Here is a 19,589-nt window from a genome sequence, read left to right as displayed (position 1 = left end):
GGCGCTCTCTTCCACAATGAGGGCGACCCTGAGTGTTGTTTGCGACGGTAGTTTGCCCGTACCTAACCATAACAACATATCGTTTTATTGCCACAACGACATGGTCCAAAGTGCATAGAGACATATTTTCATACAGGTATTTCTTGATGATAACATACACAATATCTTTATCTGCCACTTGTGTTACTCATTTCCATGGCAACGCCATTTGTGGACAATTCTTTTAATGGACAATGTCTTGAATATTTTGGTATTGTGATCATTTACACAAACATCCTCACAACAGTAACCCTCCTGTGACCTTTAAAAGTAAGACGATGCAACAGTAGATTTATGTAATGGTAATTATCAAAATCGAATTGTTTGAAAAGTGAGCAAAATATCATCTGTTCAACAGTGTGAGGTTGCGTTGCTCTGTTACAACGCAACTATACTCACTGTGCCTCAAAGCCTTAACATTTACTACTTGTAAAATTAGTGTACCCTTACCAGCAGCTCGTGTTAAAACATAGACTACAACATTTTGTCGATCAAATATTCTTTACACTTTTACATTTACGATCCACACAATCCAAGTGAATAAATTGAAAATGAATACATGAATGTTTATTATTGTCAATGATTATTTTTAACGTTAAGGTTTAAGTCATTTTGCAAAAGGACAGGAAAAGTAATTTCTGACTATACAGGGTGTTATCACATGGTCATATGTAATACGTACGTATGTATGTATGTATGTATGTATGTATGTATGTATGTATGCATGTGTGTATGTATGTATGTATGTATGTATGTATGTATGTATGTATGTATGTATGTATGTATGTATGTATGTATGTATGTATGTGTGTGTGTGTGTGTGTGTGTGTGTGTGTGTGTGTGTGTGCGTGCGTGCGTGCGTGCGTGCGTGCGTGCGTATGTATGTATGTATGTATGTATGTATGTATGTATGTATGTATGTATGTATGTATGTATGTATGTGCTTATATCATGAAACAGTTCGCTTTAAAACCTTGCAGATATGAAATTATTCAGAAGCATATAGTACAGGAGATTACTGTAAGTGTGATCTAAAAATAGCAAGGAACTATTAGACATGGATTGAAGTTATGTTATATCTATTGATGAATATTTTCAATTCGTCACGGTCGAGTTGCGTTTCAGAGATGTCCTTACCGTTTCCATATATGGACATAGACCTCAAGGGATACTCTTCTCCAGTAATTGGCATGGAAATCTTGGAGGAATATACAGCATCATCAGTGTGGGTGACTTATCTGGACTTTGACTGGTAAGGAATAAACTAGAGAATTTAGAGTGATGTTGAGTTTTTCCCCCAAATGCTACATTATATTATTAATGATAAAATTTAGCTTGTAGAGTTTAGCAATAATAACGTACGTATGCAATGATACTTTTTTATTCAGAATTCATTAAATCTTAAAGTTCTTACACTCTGATATTTTATCTTGTGGGTTTTTAGGGTATAGCGTCTAAGAGAATGGTAAATTACTTGTGACGTTACAGCCGGGAAAAGCACCGGCAAATCTGAAAAAGGATTTAGTATAAAACCCTCAAAGCTTTGCATACCATTGCATATTGCAACTGCTTACAGAATGAAGGATGTTTTATGTGCGTTACTGGCAGGACATAGGCCTATATGTTATCTCTGTGCAATGTAGGAGGTATTCTTGCTAGATACGTAAAATTCTCATATATGTCGCCATTCCAGAGAAAAAGTTGGCATTCTTCGATTGCAATCGTAATGATGAATTGGGAAAGATATAGACCTGGGTAATAAAATATTGTTAATTCTCATAGTTAAAATCTCTCTGTGATCGATACAGCACAAAACATTCCAGGTTGTGTGAATGTGTACCTATTTCTACTTCTATGTTGAAACAATTTGAAAGCTATTGATAAATTTTAAGGGAAATGGGAGTATTAGATATAACACCAACTGTTTTCACTGTCTGATATGAAATCCTATCATCAATCATAGAAAAATTGGAGAGGTGATAAGCCCCTCTTGAATATGATTAATGACAAATGTGGGATGTATATTCTTCATCGGAAAAAAGGAGTGTAAGTCTGTGTAGACACAGAGTAAGATAGACTGTCTATGATGTTACTCTGTGGTGTAGAGTAACTGACGCTGTGACTAAGAACGATGAAAGATACAAAGTCCAAAGTCATCCATTATGTAAAACAATCAAGACAGTTTCAGAAAAAAAAAAACCTATCGGGCAATACGTTAAATAGGACACTCTAGAGATTTCATAAGGAGAAACCTGTTCTCCGATCTTATACGGCGCCCTCTCTATTCGCCCTCGGCTTTATCACGCTTTTTTGTTTTTAGATGTTCGTCGTGTTGAACAAGTGATCAGTGGTCAGAACTGTTATGAACGCATTCTACTGACTTTGGTATGTGAGTTGGAGCTTATATGTAACTGTTGTGTCGGTATATTCTTACTTACTCAGTCTCTTTCACACGATGTCAAACCAGCTCAGTTTTCAGTGAGATCTGTTTTGCAGACCCCTGTGTCCATCAAAGTATATTCTTCGGTCAGTTCGCCTTCCGGTACAGTGGCAAGTAACATCAGTTGTAATTATATCAATGTTAGCCGAGTCAAAGAAAATTGACTCGTAACAGTATATTCTATCGGTGACGTGACAGTTTTAGTCTGGCCGCTGAAACACATTTTTCCTCAAACTAAAGTAAAATGCGTTCGTATATGGTTATCTACCATCTCTGAGGCACGTATACACATACATATCTTATCACGCGCCTTGATAAATCTGATTTGATCTGAAGACATGTCAGAGAACCTTCGGTATTATTGATAGAAGGACAGTGAACGTGTACGATCAACAACAATGCCTGTTAAGGTTAGGCCAAGTAAAAAAATAAAAAGTTTGTTTCTCATCCTTGCGCGCGTCAATTAAGACCCGCCGTGTCAACCTTTTTCCGCTCATGAGGAAATAAAAAAAACCAAACGCAAAAACAAGCGACTAAGCGCATAATACAGTGCTGTATAAAACAAAACCGTAAACAAAATAATTGACACTAACATTTCATTCAGAACTGTACACATATGTCACTGTTATATTACGCTGTCAAAACTGTGCATTGCTGCACTTAAAGTCAAACCGCAGAATTGTTGCTATACAAAAATACTAAAGCAACACTGCTGCATGTGCATTTATCTCTGCGTGCATTCCTATGTTGTTTTCATGTTTTTTGCGCGTTCTTGTTGCTGCGTCACCGCATCATTTTTGAAATATGTCTAGGATGAGAAACAAACTTTTTATTTTTCTTGGCCTTATCATCGCGCTGTATTCAGACATAGATGGCGCCTTTCCCATGCACTCCTATTCACCAACTTACATCAACGAATGCATCGTTATCACTTTTATTTCATCTTGATATAGAAAGATAATATGCGTATTTCCACATTGTGAAACTTGTGTATATAAATATCATTCACTTGAACGCACAACTGCTATCATGTGGGTAGGAATGGCGAAGGTAAAATGTCAAGTATCAAAATAAACTTTTCAAAGTCATTTGTACTCCATTTAAATAATCTCCAAGATAAGCTTGAATGCTGCCGAAACCCTTTCTAAATATATCAAAAGAACGCACATCTTTATGTCAGAGTATTTTCACCTTTTTTCTTTCTATAAAGGATCCGGAAAGACAGAAAGGATTTTTCTTGTAAACGTCATCACACGATTCTTCACAAAGTCCCGGGATGCGATTGTACATGTCTCGAAGCAATGTTTTAAAGAAATCCGTACATCATTTGTACATATCTACGCAAGAACCTTTCATAATGATGCACAGTCCATAGAAGATAAATTTTGTTTTAACATGTTTACGGCGATCTCAAATATTACGAATAAAACGGTAGACTTTCCATAAAAACTATACCATTGATTTCATTATTCAAATAATACCAATTAAAAACGACAACAAGACACTGTTGCTTCCATAAAATTATAATCAGGAGAAGAGCATGTGAATTCCTTGTATATTTTTTTTTGTCATTGGTGAGTAAGCCAAACATCCTATGCATAAGATCCAAATCAATTCAAATCTTGAAATGTCAAAATACTCGATCAGTCAGTCTTCAGACGGAGTTTAACAGCCCCTAATCATAAGACATTATGATGACAGCAGGCGCCAGACAAGATGTTGTATACTTTGTCCTGATCAGTAAAACCTGGTTCATCATCTTTTAAGTCTATCTTGTCACAATTAATAGCTATCTTTACTTGACCTCAATATCAACGACCCCTGAAAGTTGGCGCTCGCAGTCGTCGAATGTCTTATCTTTCGAGAATCGTAGCTTCCGAAAAGCAGCGCTAGTTTGAGGTCTTTGCACCGTGACCACAAAATGACACGGCAGAATGAGCGCCCTCAACGAGTGCTAGGATTTGACAGTGTATTGCGTCTGGTTTCATGAAGGTCGTTTGGACTGTACTGAGGCGAGATTGAAAATTACAAACTAACAATCAACTGTAAAACAGACATTAAGAAAGGAGAGAGGGTCTACATTTGGATGTAAAAAAGTCGCTTTTGGGTAATTACTCAGTATGCTTGTCACCCGTACAGGCGTTAATTAAAACTGATGCAGACTTTGATCAATTCCTTGATTCTTGACTATTGACACAAAAAGCAATGTATCTTTAAAAGTGACAAGCAGTGGGGACAATATTATATGTGCAATTGAGGGTCATCTATAAATAGACATTTTGGCTGTTGACTATGCATTTGAAACTGAATTGAGGCGTCTTCTTAATCATCTTTTAGTTAGAAATTGTATTACAGGAAAATATGTCGATACAATGATCCTTAGGCATTTATTTGAAACTAAAATTATCAGGAAAAGACAAAATAAACAGAGAAGAGAAGGAATAACGGACAACAGCAGTCCGAGTTAGAATGTATGTGCAATGCCATTGTAATAAGTAAATAAGGGGGGCGTAAAATAAATTCTTAGATTGCCTTCCGCGTGCAGGTAGGTTTTTGGACGAAATCTGAAAAACAAACACAGATCGTCTGCTCGAAATACGGCGCGTTGTGCCCTTCCTTTGTCCGCAATGACACATTCAGAGTGCCATCACGCAGCAGTTTACTTAAATGTCGCAACAATGCGAATGTCGTATGATCGTTTCAATATCATCAGACTACCTATCGTAAAGGGGTACATCAGCCGCTTTACGTATAAAGTGTACATCTGCACCTCATGATGTAGCGGACTGCAGTGTACCGTAAGATCGATCGACTGTTTTCACAAGTTGTTTCTCCGTCAAAGTTTTCAAGTTGGCGGAAAAGCGTGAAATTGTTTTGTTCTCCATATGAGACGGATCGAAAACAATTCTTGAACGGTTTAGCTTCGAATACGGAACGGAACTGAATTTTCCCCAGCTTTTCCGCGATCAGCGATTGATCACGATAAGCTTATTGGATCTACAACAGGGCAAGCAGGTACCGCAGGTGAAATGTTCGTTGTTCAATGCTCCAAATATTTCGTACGCAGTTGAAGTTGCTCTTACTTTGAACATTTTTTCTGCTACAAAACGATTGGGTCATTTTATAAAACCGGATTAGAATTCAGTTTTCAAAATTAGCAATTGCATTTTGGCATTGGCTGTCTTGACAAGCAGAATATTTGGCATTTATTATATATTTTAATAGGTACACTCACAGGTATTATTTTAGAATGGGATTTAAACGTTATCTTTAAGGCTTGGCTTTGATTATACGATAGATATGAATTAAAGATAAAATTATACGTCCAATCGTAAACATCAATACAAGTCTTTATCTAAATTTGCATGTCACAATTAATATACAAATGTCACTGAGACACGCTGCAAAATTGAACCCATTACGTGAAATTATCACGTACATTAAGTGTTGACTACCTTCATCATTCTTAACATAATTCAAATATATTTTTGTTTTCTTCAAAACTTCGTAAATATCCTCGTAATATGTAATTTGCGTCTTTTTGCATTTGTCGTAAATATACTTTGTATTCATAATTGAGATCTTGTTATTTTAATGAATCATTTTGCTGGTGCCTATGACCACCTAGTGCATAAACCTACAAACAAACTATCTTCGTAACACAACCAGTTGATTACTATCACACTGTACATGTGGTACATTATGTACTGGTATATTGTTTATTGCTATTGTTTATTATGGAATTTTGTTGAGACTCACAGACACCTAACTCTAAGTATGCTTGCTGTACTTACAAAGCACCAGAAACACTGCATTGTAAATGTAACAGATGATTTTTCATACTTATGGCCCATAAACCGATGGGAAGGTTAGAGTTTATGCGATTGATCTATGTTTTCTTTTTTAGTGTTCGTTTTTTTTGTTGGTTGGCTGGTAGGTTCTTCAAAAATCCAAGGACAGCAAACAAAGAATTTTCTTTACACCGCCTGAGGATATATAACACACACTCGGAGCAGAACCACAGAAGATTATTTACGTAACTTAAAATGATAAAACGATAAACTTACGGGGAGTATTTACAAAAGAGCTCTTGCATACCGTAAAACATCCTCTCCCGTTTATATAGTTTTAACTCGAAAGAGGACACAGTCAACAAGTTTCATGAAGCTGCGCCGTGCTTCCCATGAGAGTGGTTAATTTGCATTAGGATAGTATTCGTAGTACTCTATTTGTTGTCTTTCGTTTATGGCAATCTTGACCCAATTTCAATGGCAAGTTGATTCAGCTCAATGGCCTTTTGCCATTAGCGCACTCGCAAGAGTCGATTAGAAATACTTTGTGTAATGTGCATTCTAAATATTTGAATTCAAACGGAACTGTAAGATCAGAACATGGTGCATTGTTTTTTATTATTGACAACGGTACGAGGTGGACAAAACGTTATAAAACCATCATCATTACCTCCACCACCACCATCATTATCATCATCATCATCATCATTACCATCAACGTCATCGTCATCATCGTCTTTCATTGCATATTACCCTTACAGTACGTATTGTGTGTCATATTTGGCTTTGTTGTCATTACGGAGGACACAATCTATCCTTCTTATCGCCATTCATTGCCGTCATTGTTCGGGAATCTCTTTTATTTTTCTCTCGAATTCCTTTTTCAAACAGAGAAGAGATATCCCACAGTTTAGAAAGGTCGAAAAGCTCTTATGCGATTCCCTCTTGTCTTGTCCAGTTAATAATTTTAAGGGACCCAGAAAAAATGTTTGACTATTGATGTCTGGCCAGTGTCTCGGCATCAACGACACTTATTGCAACAATTTTGAATTTGCATTTAAAGATACGGCACCTTGGTTATGTTTTGTTTATCTACTTGGCATTACAAAAACAGGATTTAATATCTTTTTCCCTGTACATAATGCATCCACTTCGTTCAACTTTTAATCTCGCAAGACGAACGGCAGTGCTGCGCCCCTCCAAGGCGAATAGGATCGCCCTCTTCAGCTCACCAGCTGCAAACAGCAGACAGCATTTTGCTGTACATATCGGCTCCGAATTCGTCATAGGGACGACGCGACTGTAAATGCCCGCATGTGGTCTGGTGAATGACCCTTCGTAGAGCCAGCGGTCTGCAGGAGCCATGTACTGCCACCGTGACAGCTTGGTTGGGTGCCGGTGAGAGAAATTTCGTATTTTGTGGAGGACACCGTGCTGTTTGCGATACCTGGAAAGTGCAGCACGGACGAAAAGCTACTGATTCGGTCGCTCAGCTGAAAAAAGAAATCGGTGCTTTTGCCAGTGGACTCATCGAACAGGTAAAATGTGAATATATTTTTTTCTGTATACGCTATCTCGTTTATATTCAAATCTCTAATTCAAAAAGCAGATAAAATCTGCACCAATAACATTTGTATTGTGCAGCTGTCTGTGGCGTATACGCATTCCATTTTTGTGCGAGTTTGAAATTTTAAAGGTCTTTGCGATAAAACTGGTACAGTAAGTGTTGCCCCGGGAATTCTGCTTTTGAAATTTTGGGGTACATGCCCAAATATCTTCTTGTCTAAACTGTGTGCAAAAGGAACAATTTTTTTCTGTGACTGCGCTCGACTTCATGAAATGTGGTGACCCCTACGACTAAAAGTTCTGAATGTCGATGAGAATAGGCGCCAAAAAATAATAGTGTGTTAATGGTATCACTGTGGCGAGTCCCTGGTGCATGGTAGAGATCTTGCATTGATTGTATTGTATAGCAGCGCTGTCAGCATATGGGATATAAATACATATACCTTTGTTATTGCACTGTGCGTTGGTGGGCGAGTATCAGTTGGCGGACAGCACAGCGCTGATTGAGCTCGGTGCAAGTGAAAAAAAAAATACTTAAATGTAAAATAAAAACTGATAACATCCTTGCCTATTACATGTAAATGGAATTTTACATCAAAGATTTTAATTTAAGACACAATTAAATCAAAACAGCAGAACTGAATGAGCATAAGACCGTAATATATATGTTCCATACGTTGTCTAAAAAACGGAGCAGGGAAGGCAAATTAAATTCAAACCAATTTCCCACCAGCATCAATGTGCCGTGCAGCCTTATACAGACATTCAAATATTTTGTCCACTTAGGTTTACATGTAATTGAACTACCCTACACTATTTACTCTGATAATAAAATAATTAATAGAAAGCCAACGTCACATCTTTTTTGTGTTGTAATGTTTGTTAGTGAAATAGTGAACAGAATTTCTACATATTTGCACACATATTTTAATTCGTGCGACTGCCGCAAATATCCCTATAGATGTCAAACCTCGTGTATCGACTAAGGGTTAATATCATCGCTCTCGCATCTTTCGCCTGCCTTTCCAACATTGCCGATGGCAGTATCCAAGTGATTTGCCGCTCCGGAGGCATTATGCAACTCTGATGAGTATATGACCTTTGATTCGAATATGAAATGACAAAAATGAAGAAAACGATTTCAAACCATGGTGGAAGCACTATCATATATTAATCTTATTACACACACATGCGCTTACGACACCCGGTGGGCTCTTATTTACCCACAGTGATATTAAAAATAAACACAATGGAACTAAAAGCTTGGTTTATCAGACATACTTCGCTTTAAATGAAAATTCTGATTCACAAAAAAGTCTACTCAAAATACACCGCATTTGGTCGTCATATAAATAATTTAAATGAAAGAGAACAAAATTCACCGGTACAATCTTCCCATTGACGAACTCAATTCTACTACAATCAAATTGAAGCTAATGTGATCGCATGCGAATTCGTTGTCATGAGCGAATTATGTGGTGGAAGGCTTGTTGCACACGAGAATAGTTGAACATAAAAATTGGCCGACGCTTTGATCACACAGGGAAACATCCGGTTGCTCATTCTAGCGATCAGCCGAACATGCTGCACAAAAATAGGCAATCAGACGCCAGCTATAAATTATGCCTGCATGTAGTAAACCAAAAATCGCCTGTCTCTCTCAAACAGGACACCGTGTTACCCTATGCCAATTCTTTTATAGAAAATAGAGTTAACTTGAGGTAGGGCAAGTATGCATATACAGTAGTAAAACGGCGGGAGTTTCATGTCCTAAAACACATCGAATTACTGAACGTTGAACTTTGAGTGCGTACACACAACGATTAAATACACAGGATGGATGTCAAAATCGACTGTGTTGCGTCGAGAAAGACAACGCCATTGATTTAATTCCGTCACATTAATCATAATAAAAAATAATCAAGTTCTAGCCCCTGTTTACAAAGCAACAAGCCTTCGAAAATAAAATATCAGTGCTTTTGTTGTGGGACCAACTTCATTAAATCTTAATTATCAACGAATATTAAATTAAGTCCATGTATTAAGCAATAACTACCTTGCATATTGGTTCTACATGTAATATCATACTGCTGCCTTTTATAAAGACATCCATGTCATCGAATTTTTTGTGCAACTGTTACTATTTTAGAATAGTCTCCGGTAAGGGATTGACCTTGTAATCCATCGGTCAAAGGTCACGTCGAACTGAAATATCAAACTACAAAATAAGAGTTATGGGTTTCTATTTATAAAGACGGGATCCACAATTATTCAATTACCAATTTCTGGTTGCCGTCTACATTTCACTCTAAGAGGTGGTGCCCAGCTCCATTACTACGAAATGAAGATCAAGCAATGTTTGACACATTAAACATGACCGATGTAGGTACCTGTGTTTGACCGTAGCGAGATTTTGTCCCCTTCTTGACACGCTAGCGTCATCGTTGACGTCATATACCACGCACTGTTTGAAAACCCGTAAAGCGTAATCTAATTCTACAATTTGCCGAAGCCATCGTCTCGGACTTTATTAATAATTAATGTTGAGTAAAGTGGCGCGCAATGCACGACAACGCCAAACATTTCAGGAATCTGCAAAGCCTTGTGACTGAAATGCAAACAAGTCAGGCCGTTTACCGTGGGATCAATTATTCTATCGTGAATCATGCAGCGATTTAGCATCAGCGTAAATCGTCTTCCCAGACACCTCATAAATACACAATGAAAGTTCACTTCCTATCTGTTCAATAAGACAGGATGTCAGAAATGCATGACGGCCGACATTCTTCGCTGTACTATACATGACAACACTCCATTATTGAATGTCGGTCACACGAACGTCAAGTATTCAGCTCAACTGAAATCGCACCAAATGTTCCTTCAGTCACGGCTGGCAAAACAAAGAGCAACTTTTTATCACTTCGTCAGTGGTTTTTATTCGATCCCTCGTTTAATAGCGCAGTACATTGCTATTCATCAGCGATCATTATCAGCGTAATTTCTGTAATCTATATGCTGCAGGCTATTACCCGTCTGCTTCGTTCAGAACATACATACATTTCTTTCCCTTTTTGTAGCGACGTCGTGTGAATTTAAATACATAAAGTGTCTGAATAGAACCTACGTTGTGGATAGCATTAACACGTTATACGCTCATTCTAATAGATGTTACAATCGTTAACTATTAAAAAAATACAAATTTTAATAGGAGTGTCAGCTATACATTATTTGAAGTAGAGTAGACGTGCAATTTCACTGAAGCCGTAATAGTACGTTAACATGAGATTGTTGAATATATAAGAATTCGCTATAAAGCGCACTGTAAAATGTACGTTTTAATGGTGCACCGTGTCATAGGTCATGGCCATGACTGCCTCACATCGGTACTCAGGCACTCTTGTGACTTCCCAAAGGTGTATTGTGAGCCCGGCATTTCTATTCTTTTGAGACGGTACTTGACGATGGCAATCTTTGTCGGGAATCGAAGAAAATCATTATATCCTGCGTTGGATTGGTGCCCGAGGCATCTCAGTCGCAAGGACAGGGGAACAGAATGCTCATCAAATATTAAAGGTGCGGACGATCGCGTGCTGAATTATTTGTTGCCCTGTCACTTTTTGTTTTGAATCCCGCTAGCGGTAAGTTGTGAGCAGTAAGGCTGAAATGACTGCCAGTGACGCTCGCGAAATGTTTTCCAAATCACCTTGTGTCGGAGAAGCAGTACAAGAAGTTTGCACTATTGATATAATACGTGGATATTTCTTTAGCGCAAAATACACATTAGATGTCATTGGAATGCTGGTTGTACGCTTTTACATCCACCACATATATGTGTGATTGCCTTAGTACACATACGATTATAGAAAGAGATTACATGCAGATCATCGGGGAGGGGGGGGGGGATGGACAGATCCCATCATTTCCATTTCAATGTCTAAGCGGATATATAGTGCACGCTTTCTATACTCCAGTTCATTGATATTTACTCGTCCTCTGTCATAGAAATTCGGTCGGGTCATTCTGATTAATTGATTTTGAATGAATGTGGTGAATTGTCGACCTAAACTCAAATTTCAAACTCGTATAAGTTCACGCTTTACCGATCCCCGACATACACCATAAGGGCTCCCTATGAGTTTGGTTATTAGCAATAATCGAACGTCATAGAACCGCGATTGTGTGGATACATCTACCTGCAGAGTAGCAATACAGTTTTGCGACAACTATTGAAATGGTTTGGATGTAATTATCTGACGCGGGTCCAAACATCATACAAACGATCGCGAGACCACGAACAATAGGATAGTGTATTATATATTATCAATAACCCGGACACCGGCTACTTTTTTCTAAAAATACTCTGTCATTGTTCGACCTATACACACATCATTGAAATGTATCAGGGCAAATACAGAAGTGAAATACTGAATGTACTATTTCTGTGCCCTGTTTTATACAAAGGGGCATAATTTCTTAGATTTTTTAAACATGGGGAAGCAAAATGACCTGAATTTGTAAGTTTTTATCGCAGTCTGTCAAAATAGCTTGGCTTCAAATCATTGATGATGAAGCACAGGCGCTTGGCACATTGCTGGGATAATAATCGTATTTAATATGTAGAATGTCTATATACGACTTGATTATTCAGTAAAAGAATCACCGTACATGAGATATTAGTGTAGGTCTATAGGCCTACATGTTGACTGGCATTATACCGAGTGGCTATGGCTGCCTGGCTCTGGCCAGGCGAACGCACTGCATAATCATCAATGTGTAGAATGTCTACATGACTTGATTATTTAATAAAGAATAACGGTACGTGATATTACTGTACATGTCGGCTAGCTTAACCGAGCGGCTGTAGCTGCAGGGCTTTGGCCCGGCTTGGGCCCGTTGTCCACTGCTGCACAGACATAAACTCAAGGCGTGAAAGCTTTTCACCACCCGATTTCATAAATCAGCGAAATTCAGGATCTCTGAGCGTTTTCAGTGATACAAACTGGTCATCGGTCAGGTGGTTGAATAAACAATCGATCGACTGGCCCTTTTGCCTAAAATCATTACCCTATGCTACTGGCAAGAAATCGTCCAATGAGAGAAGAGCAATTGAAAGACAATACGTCATCTGCCAAGGGTTGTATGCACAGGCGCATACATTGCATGCAGCTCATTCAAAATGGCCGGCGCTGGGTTGGTGTGCCCAGCCGATTTCAGGACGATTTCTTGCCAGTAGCATAGGGTAAGGTATGATTTTAGGCAAAAGGGCCGGTCGATCGATTGTTTGTTCAACCACCTGACCGATGACCAGTTTGTATCACCGAAAACGCTCAGAGATCCTGAATTTCGCTGATTTATGAAATCAGGCGGTGAAAAGCTTTCACGCCTTGAGTTTATGTCTGTGCAGCAGTGGACAACGGGCCCAAGCCGGGCCATGGCCAAAGCCCTGCAGCTACAGCCGCTCGGTTAAGCTAGCCGACATGTACAGTAATATCACGTACCGTTATTCTTTATTAAATAATCAAGTCATGTAGACATTCTACACATTGATGATTATGCAGTGCGTTCGCCTGGCCCGAGCCAGGCAGCCACAGCCACTCGGTATGCCAGTCAACATGTAGGCCTACACTAATATCTCACGTACGGTGATTCTTTTACTAAATAATCAACTCTACATATTAAATACGGTTATTATCCCAGCAATGTGCCAAGCGCCTGTGTGATGAAGTCTGGAAAGTCTGGAAAGGCCAAAGAAACATTTAAGCAAATCAAAGCCTGTCGATATTAAAATCTATATGTTTGCCCCTATGATTCAATGATACAAATTGAGCTTTACGAATGTTACTGTTCGCAGAAGGGGAAACTTGACAAAAGCGTAATTGGTATGACCAATAGACCATTTCAATGATGAAAAGTTTAGGAGTAAATTATGACTATTGCGAGCACCGGCTTGTGTTGTAAAGTTCATTCTGTGTAACCGTTACTATAACTGTCTTGTTATTGCGCGACAGGCGCAGTAATCCGGAATAACACTGTACATTAATCTCGATACGTGTACATCAGATGCCATATTAGTGAATTGTAAACGTATATAATCATATTTCTCATTTAAAAAATAAATAGAGAAATAAATTCGGTAGTTTGGCAAAATTGGTTGTTGCCATGATTAGGAGTGGTATATTTAAAATATAATTGCTGTCAATATTTTATTGTGAGCGAAACAAAAAAATGTGTACAATAATCAGAGGTAATTCTTCTGAACTTATTCGTTTCATAAAAATAAGACAACATATTTTAACCCACAGATTGGGTTCACCATGTTGACGTTCTAGGCTTAATGTAGTGATAAAAGTTCAGTGTTTAAATAATTGTTGAAAATATTGTTTGAGTAGAAGTCACTTAAATAAATCAATACCTTTTTGTGTTTCACTTGTTCAATACTCTCGGGCGACGATTCACTGTGCACGTCGAGCTGTTTATAAAGATCACACCATCTGTCTCGGATTATGACAATTCTCTCTGCCTACAAACATGCCTTTTGCTTATAGAAAAGGTCAACTTGAACACAATACTATTCTGACCGCAAGGTTTAAGTTTTAAATTGTATAACATCTTAAGTATAATATTATAGACAAAAGGATGCATTTCAACATTACATATCAGACAGGCGCTTTTTAGATGTAAATATATTATTAACGATTTTTAATAGATCAACTTTTACTAGGGTAGAAAACTTGGTGTTAGTAGTTTTTGTCCTGGGTGCCACATGCAATTGTCGATCCCCCGCAAGGTGTTTTGCAATATTGAAATGGCCATTCTTTACTAATACTTCACGTAAACATGACCAATTTAACTATATACATATTACATGGATACATTCATAGATGAGTCTACATACCTGGTATATATATATATATATATATATAATATATATATATATATATATATATATATATATATATATATATATATATATATATATATGTAGACGGGTAGACTTATCGATATATCATACATAAATACATACATAGATTCACACATACATAGATACATACTACGCACATGTAAAATACCCAAGTATTTATGTATATATTTGTATGTGTATATATGTAATACACTCATATATATGCATATAATATATATATATATATATATATATATATATATATATATATATATATATATATATATATATATAATATATATATATATATATCAGATTGACTTAAACAAAAAATCTACAATATTTGAAGTTACAGTGTAAAGGTCTGTTCAAATTATCATAGAGTTTTACAAGCCGTCATTTCTCCCATGGATTTGTAGCCGTCGCCAGAGCCTATGTTCATCGCTAACACATGGTTAGGGTAGATGTATCGCCATGGCAACCCGTGCGATTAACAGCCTTTGTTTTGCACACAGTTGTTTGTGTTTAATCGAAAAGGGAAGGGGACAATTTTCAGTTGTACCGACACATAATCGTGCACACTCTAAGTAAGATCGGCATGTGCTACCTGTATATGAATCCCCTAAGCGTGTAAACTTTGTCAGCTTGCAATGACAGCAATTGTTAACATTGATTTTAAATATGAGTCTGACTCAATGTTTAAGCAAACGCTGTTAGTAGAATCAGCTTGCGTATAAATGACTAGTTGTGTTTTTGACCTTATATAGTCCATAAAGAAATCAAAACATTATATTGTTATCTAATATTGTTGATTCTCTATCGTATGAGATTTCCCATTTCAAGAGGCCTCTCTGCTTAAAAGAAACCACCATTTTCAAATCACTTTCACAGAAAGGTAAAGCGATGAAACTTGATGTCTCTTCGCCTTTATCAGAGGACAATATCCGCTTTAACTAGGAACTTGGGCTCTCAGACTTACCACTGAGTTTTACAATGTTATTTCACGTTGCACTGTTCATGGCTTGTGAATTCCATGTGATTGACTGGCGCGGCTTCACAAGCAGCTTGGACGCTTCAGAGCTTCTCAGTTCGCTTTCGGTCTTCAGTTGGTCGTAAAATGTTACATATCGTATGTTTTAATCATCGTTCAGATTGCAGGACATTGCTTGTGAATCGGTAGTCATGCAGTTACTCTTTGCGGCAATCATGTGACCAAAACTCCGATACGCCAGTTGCCAATCGAATAACAAGCCTTCCACTAGAACATACAGCAGATCAATCCTGTTAATATCATCCATACTTTTGCGATATTTATTTATTATAAGAAATTTTACGATCCGTTCTAAGCTTGCTGTCAGTTCGTTACTTTCAGCATAGACGTAGAGATAGATGCTTGTCGCTTGGAAGAAAAGGTCAAATAGTCGATCATTTCTGTGGAGCCTGTACTGAGTTAAGCGTATGTATAATTTAGAACTGCCGTTGTTTGATTTCTTATCCAATTTCTGCAGGAAAGACAATGCGCTGAAGACGTTAGCAGCATCTGCTCCCCTAATCCTACCAGGCCTATCACTCACCCATCTGCCAAGTCAGTAAAAAGCGGTATGCAAAATCTATAGGTAAAAGACGATGTATTCAATCGGGTTCGAACTCACAACATACGGCAGCCATTCACCTAGCATAGAAGCCACAGACAGAACCGCTCGGCCATATCCCCACTCTGAAAAAAGTGGCGTTCAGTTACCAGTACGTCATATCAGGTTAAGTCGGTTAAACCTGGAAGTTGTCTGAGATTAAAAAATGACTGTCTACAGTGTATATTTTTAAAGGGATACAGTCGTCGGAACTGCGCTCAAAGGTCGTATGGGACCCATTGATGCAAACACTATATCCAAGGTACCATGGTGATTGATGAAAGTTAAACATGTCTGTCATAATCTACATCGTATAATTTAAATGTTGCAGCTATGATGATGAGGTGCAGCTAGATATCGTGCACGAAATACATTGTATATAAACAAGAAACTCGCACTGGCGCAGTTCCGACGACTGTTTCCCTTTAAAGGAGCATTCAAATGGTAAGTCTTTGTTAATATGCAACATACTGGACAAGGTACAGCCAAGATATTGCCTCTCTGGCTTCAAAAAACTTAATCTTATCGTCACATATGACCCAGTCAGGATAAGAGATCGTGAGGAAGTAAGAATTTTCTTTATACAGGCACCAATCGAATGAAATCACTGATACAGATCTTTACATGACAGGAGAAAGCACGGCAACAAACTCATTCTGTCTGTCCATTTGAAATAAATTTTATAGTTGTGACGTTAATTATGCGAGCCTCTTTGAACAAGTAATTAGCTCGTGTGTAACATGCACTAGTTTTGGATACTCTGTGTTGTAGACTTGACCTTCCGAATTCGATTTTTCTTGTAAAAGAGTCATGTAACCCATTTCCTTTCTCGCTGCAAAAGTTTTGTAAAAAGTATGTCATCAAACAAGTTAACCCTGGGTGAACCCTCTCTTCGGTAAACCAATAAATATCATCAGACATTGAAATTCCCCTTGCAATTTCCATGGAAGTGTGGAATGCATTAGTTATCATGGCAAAAATCTCTGCTAGGCAAAGCAGCCACTAAATCACAATTCTCTAACTTATTAGCGTAGAGAGACTTGCTTGTACGTCTGTGATCTATGTCAGATCAGTCAAATGATAGGGGACCTTTGCCTAATAGGAACATCCAGAGTACACTGTACTCAATAGGGGTTTTGATATTAGTATAAATTTCAATCACTGTAAAGTTTATTGACACGAAATATGTTTTGCAATATATTAAATTGGTTTTTACAGCTGAAATAATGCAATAACATGTAGCAATCGGACTTGTACATATGGTGCTATTATTTCTACCAATTTGTTACAAGTATTCAAGAAATGCTGCCTGTGTGTACTTTTAAGATGAGATTTACAGTGAGCAAATCCTATGTGGTAATATGTGGAGATACATGTAGTAGATCGAACAGTATTAGATGGGTTGGACGACACTTGCAACGGCAGATGTCAGTATACCGTTAATTAAAGCGATGAAAAGTACAATGAGACTCATGCATTATTGATGGTCGTAGCTGTAAGTTTAGTACAACTTGCATTTTAAAAGACCCAGGGGCAAGATTTGGATTTCCGTTCTCTATATTTTGAGCCATACATCATCGCCTAGTCAGGGGAATGATAAACCATTAAGTTCGAATGATTAACTATACACACGGGACACTCTTTGCTCGTCTCCCTGCCTTTTGAACGTATGTCACAACGTATGTCAATATATAATATATGCTAAGTACCCAATATTGGCAAAATACATGTTGAACAGGCTTGCCTTGCTGTCACAGAATATGTATTGTGTGTGGCAATGGCGTTTTCTCATCCAACTTGTCATATAAGAAGACCCGCATCGTCGCAATCTCCTTCAGAAGTGTTCGAAGTGAGTGCCTCTTTGATTACTGACGCTTGAGGAGTGTTCATTATGAATCGAATAGAACGTAAAGAACGGTATCGATTTATTCAAAGATATTTCTGAATGGTTTGTTAATGAGTCAATGCTTTGTGTACGTACATTAGAGAGTTCCTTTGAGCATTTCACCAGATGCTTACATGATCCGGATTAAAGAAAAGTACTGCTTTATTGTGGGAATCGTTTGAAGACAGAAGAAAGTCTCAGCCTTGAATAGTAATGAATAAATAGTTAAGCAATAATGTACCCCGTCCGGGCCCATAATGGACGAAAGCAAACTTTGCACAACAACGGCTGGTACATTATGGAATGCAAAGTTTGCTTGAGTCCATAATGGGCCGGGAGGGGTACTTTATTGCTATTATTTTCTAGTTTTGGCGATGCCAGTGAAATTGTAGATGTAGAAACATCTTGAGCCACAATGTTGGATAATCTGATACATTATCGGTGATAATCTGAGGGTATGACGTCACAAATTTCAGCTATAATATGATAAGGTATAATTTAAATAAATAAAAAAAAAATTATGTCATTCTCGTGTTCCCCGAACTTCCATAAAAATTTCATATATATCTTAAAAGTCCTGCTTGAAAGGTATGTCTTTAGCCAAAGATCTTTGGATTGCGAATACCCAGTATCATTTCACCAGTAAGTTATTCATCTTTCATTTTTTTTCACTGGTGAACAGAGCATTTCAAATCAATTGCTATTTGGCTATCACATTGTGTTTATGTAAAGGTTGAAGGACTGGTACCTCTGTATTTTGGCTTGCCAGACATTTATCCTAACCTATGACTTAACCCCAACTGTTCAGGGGTAATCGTTCTGATACATAGACAAAAAGGTGTACACTGTGTTTGAATTGACGTCAGTTAACATTACCGCGCAGTTATGACCCACTGAAATCTTTGACCTCTTAATATTCAGATTAATGGAACTCTTTCAGGGACATCTTTAGGTCTTTGTCGCTCAAGTACATGATTAATCGTATACATCAGGATTCCATCGTTTCATTCCATTTTATTTTGTGGGCAAATTTTACGATTATTAATACATATTTCAGAGTCTACGTATTTACAGTGTTGATCTCGATAGCTGCCTAGGTGCATGATATATGATATTTCACATAGGTAAGCACTCAAAATAGTTCTCAACGTATTACGTACGACCTCAGCACGAAATTGCTGTGCATGTGCAATCTTCAAATTGCTTGTGAGTATCATCTTATCTCGTGTACTCGCACTAATTAAAGTTTTGCGTTGGCGTCATTAGTGTTCTTTCGGTACAGTCGCACATTAAGCAAGACCATTTATTATATTTCTAACACATTATAACCACGCAT

General features: G+C 37.7%; 1 protein-coding gene and 1 long non-coding RNA gene across 2 annotated transcripts in view; both read left to right on the top strand.

The window, feature by feature from the left end:
- Positions 1 to 446, top strand: part of LOC139137615 (5-hydroxytryptamine receptor 6-like) — a 1,482-nt gene extending 1,036 nt beyond the window's left edge. Inside the window, exon 1 of the mRNA XM_070705808.1 lies at positions 1 to 446. This exon is cut by the window's left edge and continues 1,036 nt beyond it. Coding sequence (XP_070561909.1) covers positions 1 to 118 — 118 coding nt within the window. The 3' untranslated portion in view covers positions 119 to 446.
- Positions 447 to 7,503: 7,057 nt separating this feature from the next.
- The window catches only part of LOC139137614 (uncharacterized), a 58,936-nt gene continuing 46,850 nt past the window's right edge, over positions 7,504 to 19,589 (top strand). The window contains exon 1 of the long non-coding RNA XR_011553417.1: positions 7,504 to 7,808. This is a non-coding gene — a long non-coding RNA (uncharacterized lncRNA). The remainder of the gene's footprint in view (positions 7,809 to 19,589) is intronic.

This window comes from Ptychodera flava, chromosome 7, assembly GCF_041260155.1.
Source record: "Ptychodera flava strain L36383 chromosome 7, AS_Pfla_20210202, whole genome shotgun sequence".
NCBI classification, from domain to species: domain Eukaryota; kingdom Metazoa; phylum Hemichordata; class Enteropneusta; family Ptychoderidae; genus Ptychodera; species Ptychodera flava.
This window is presented reverse-complemented; position numbering and strand designations above follow the sequence as displayed.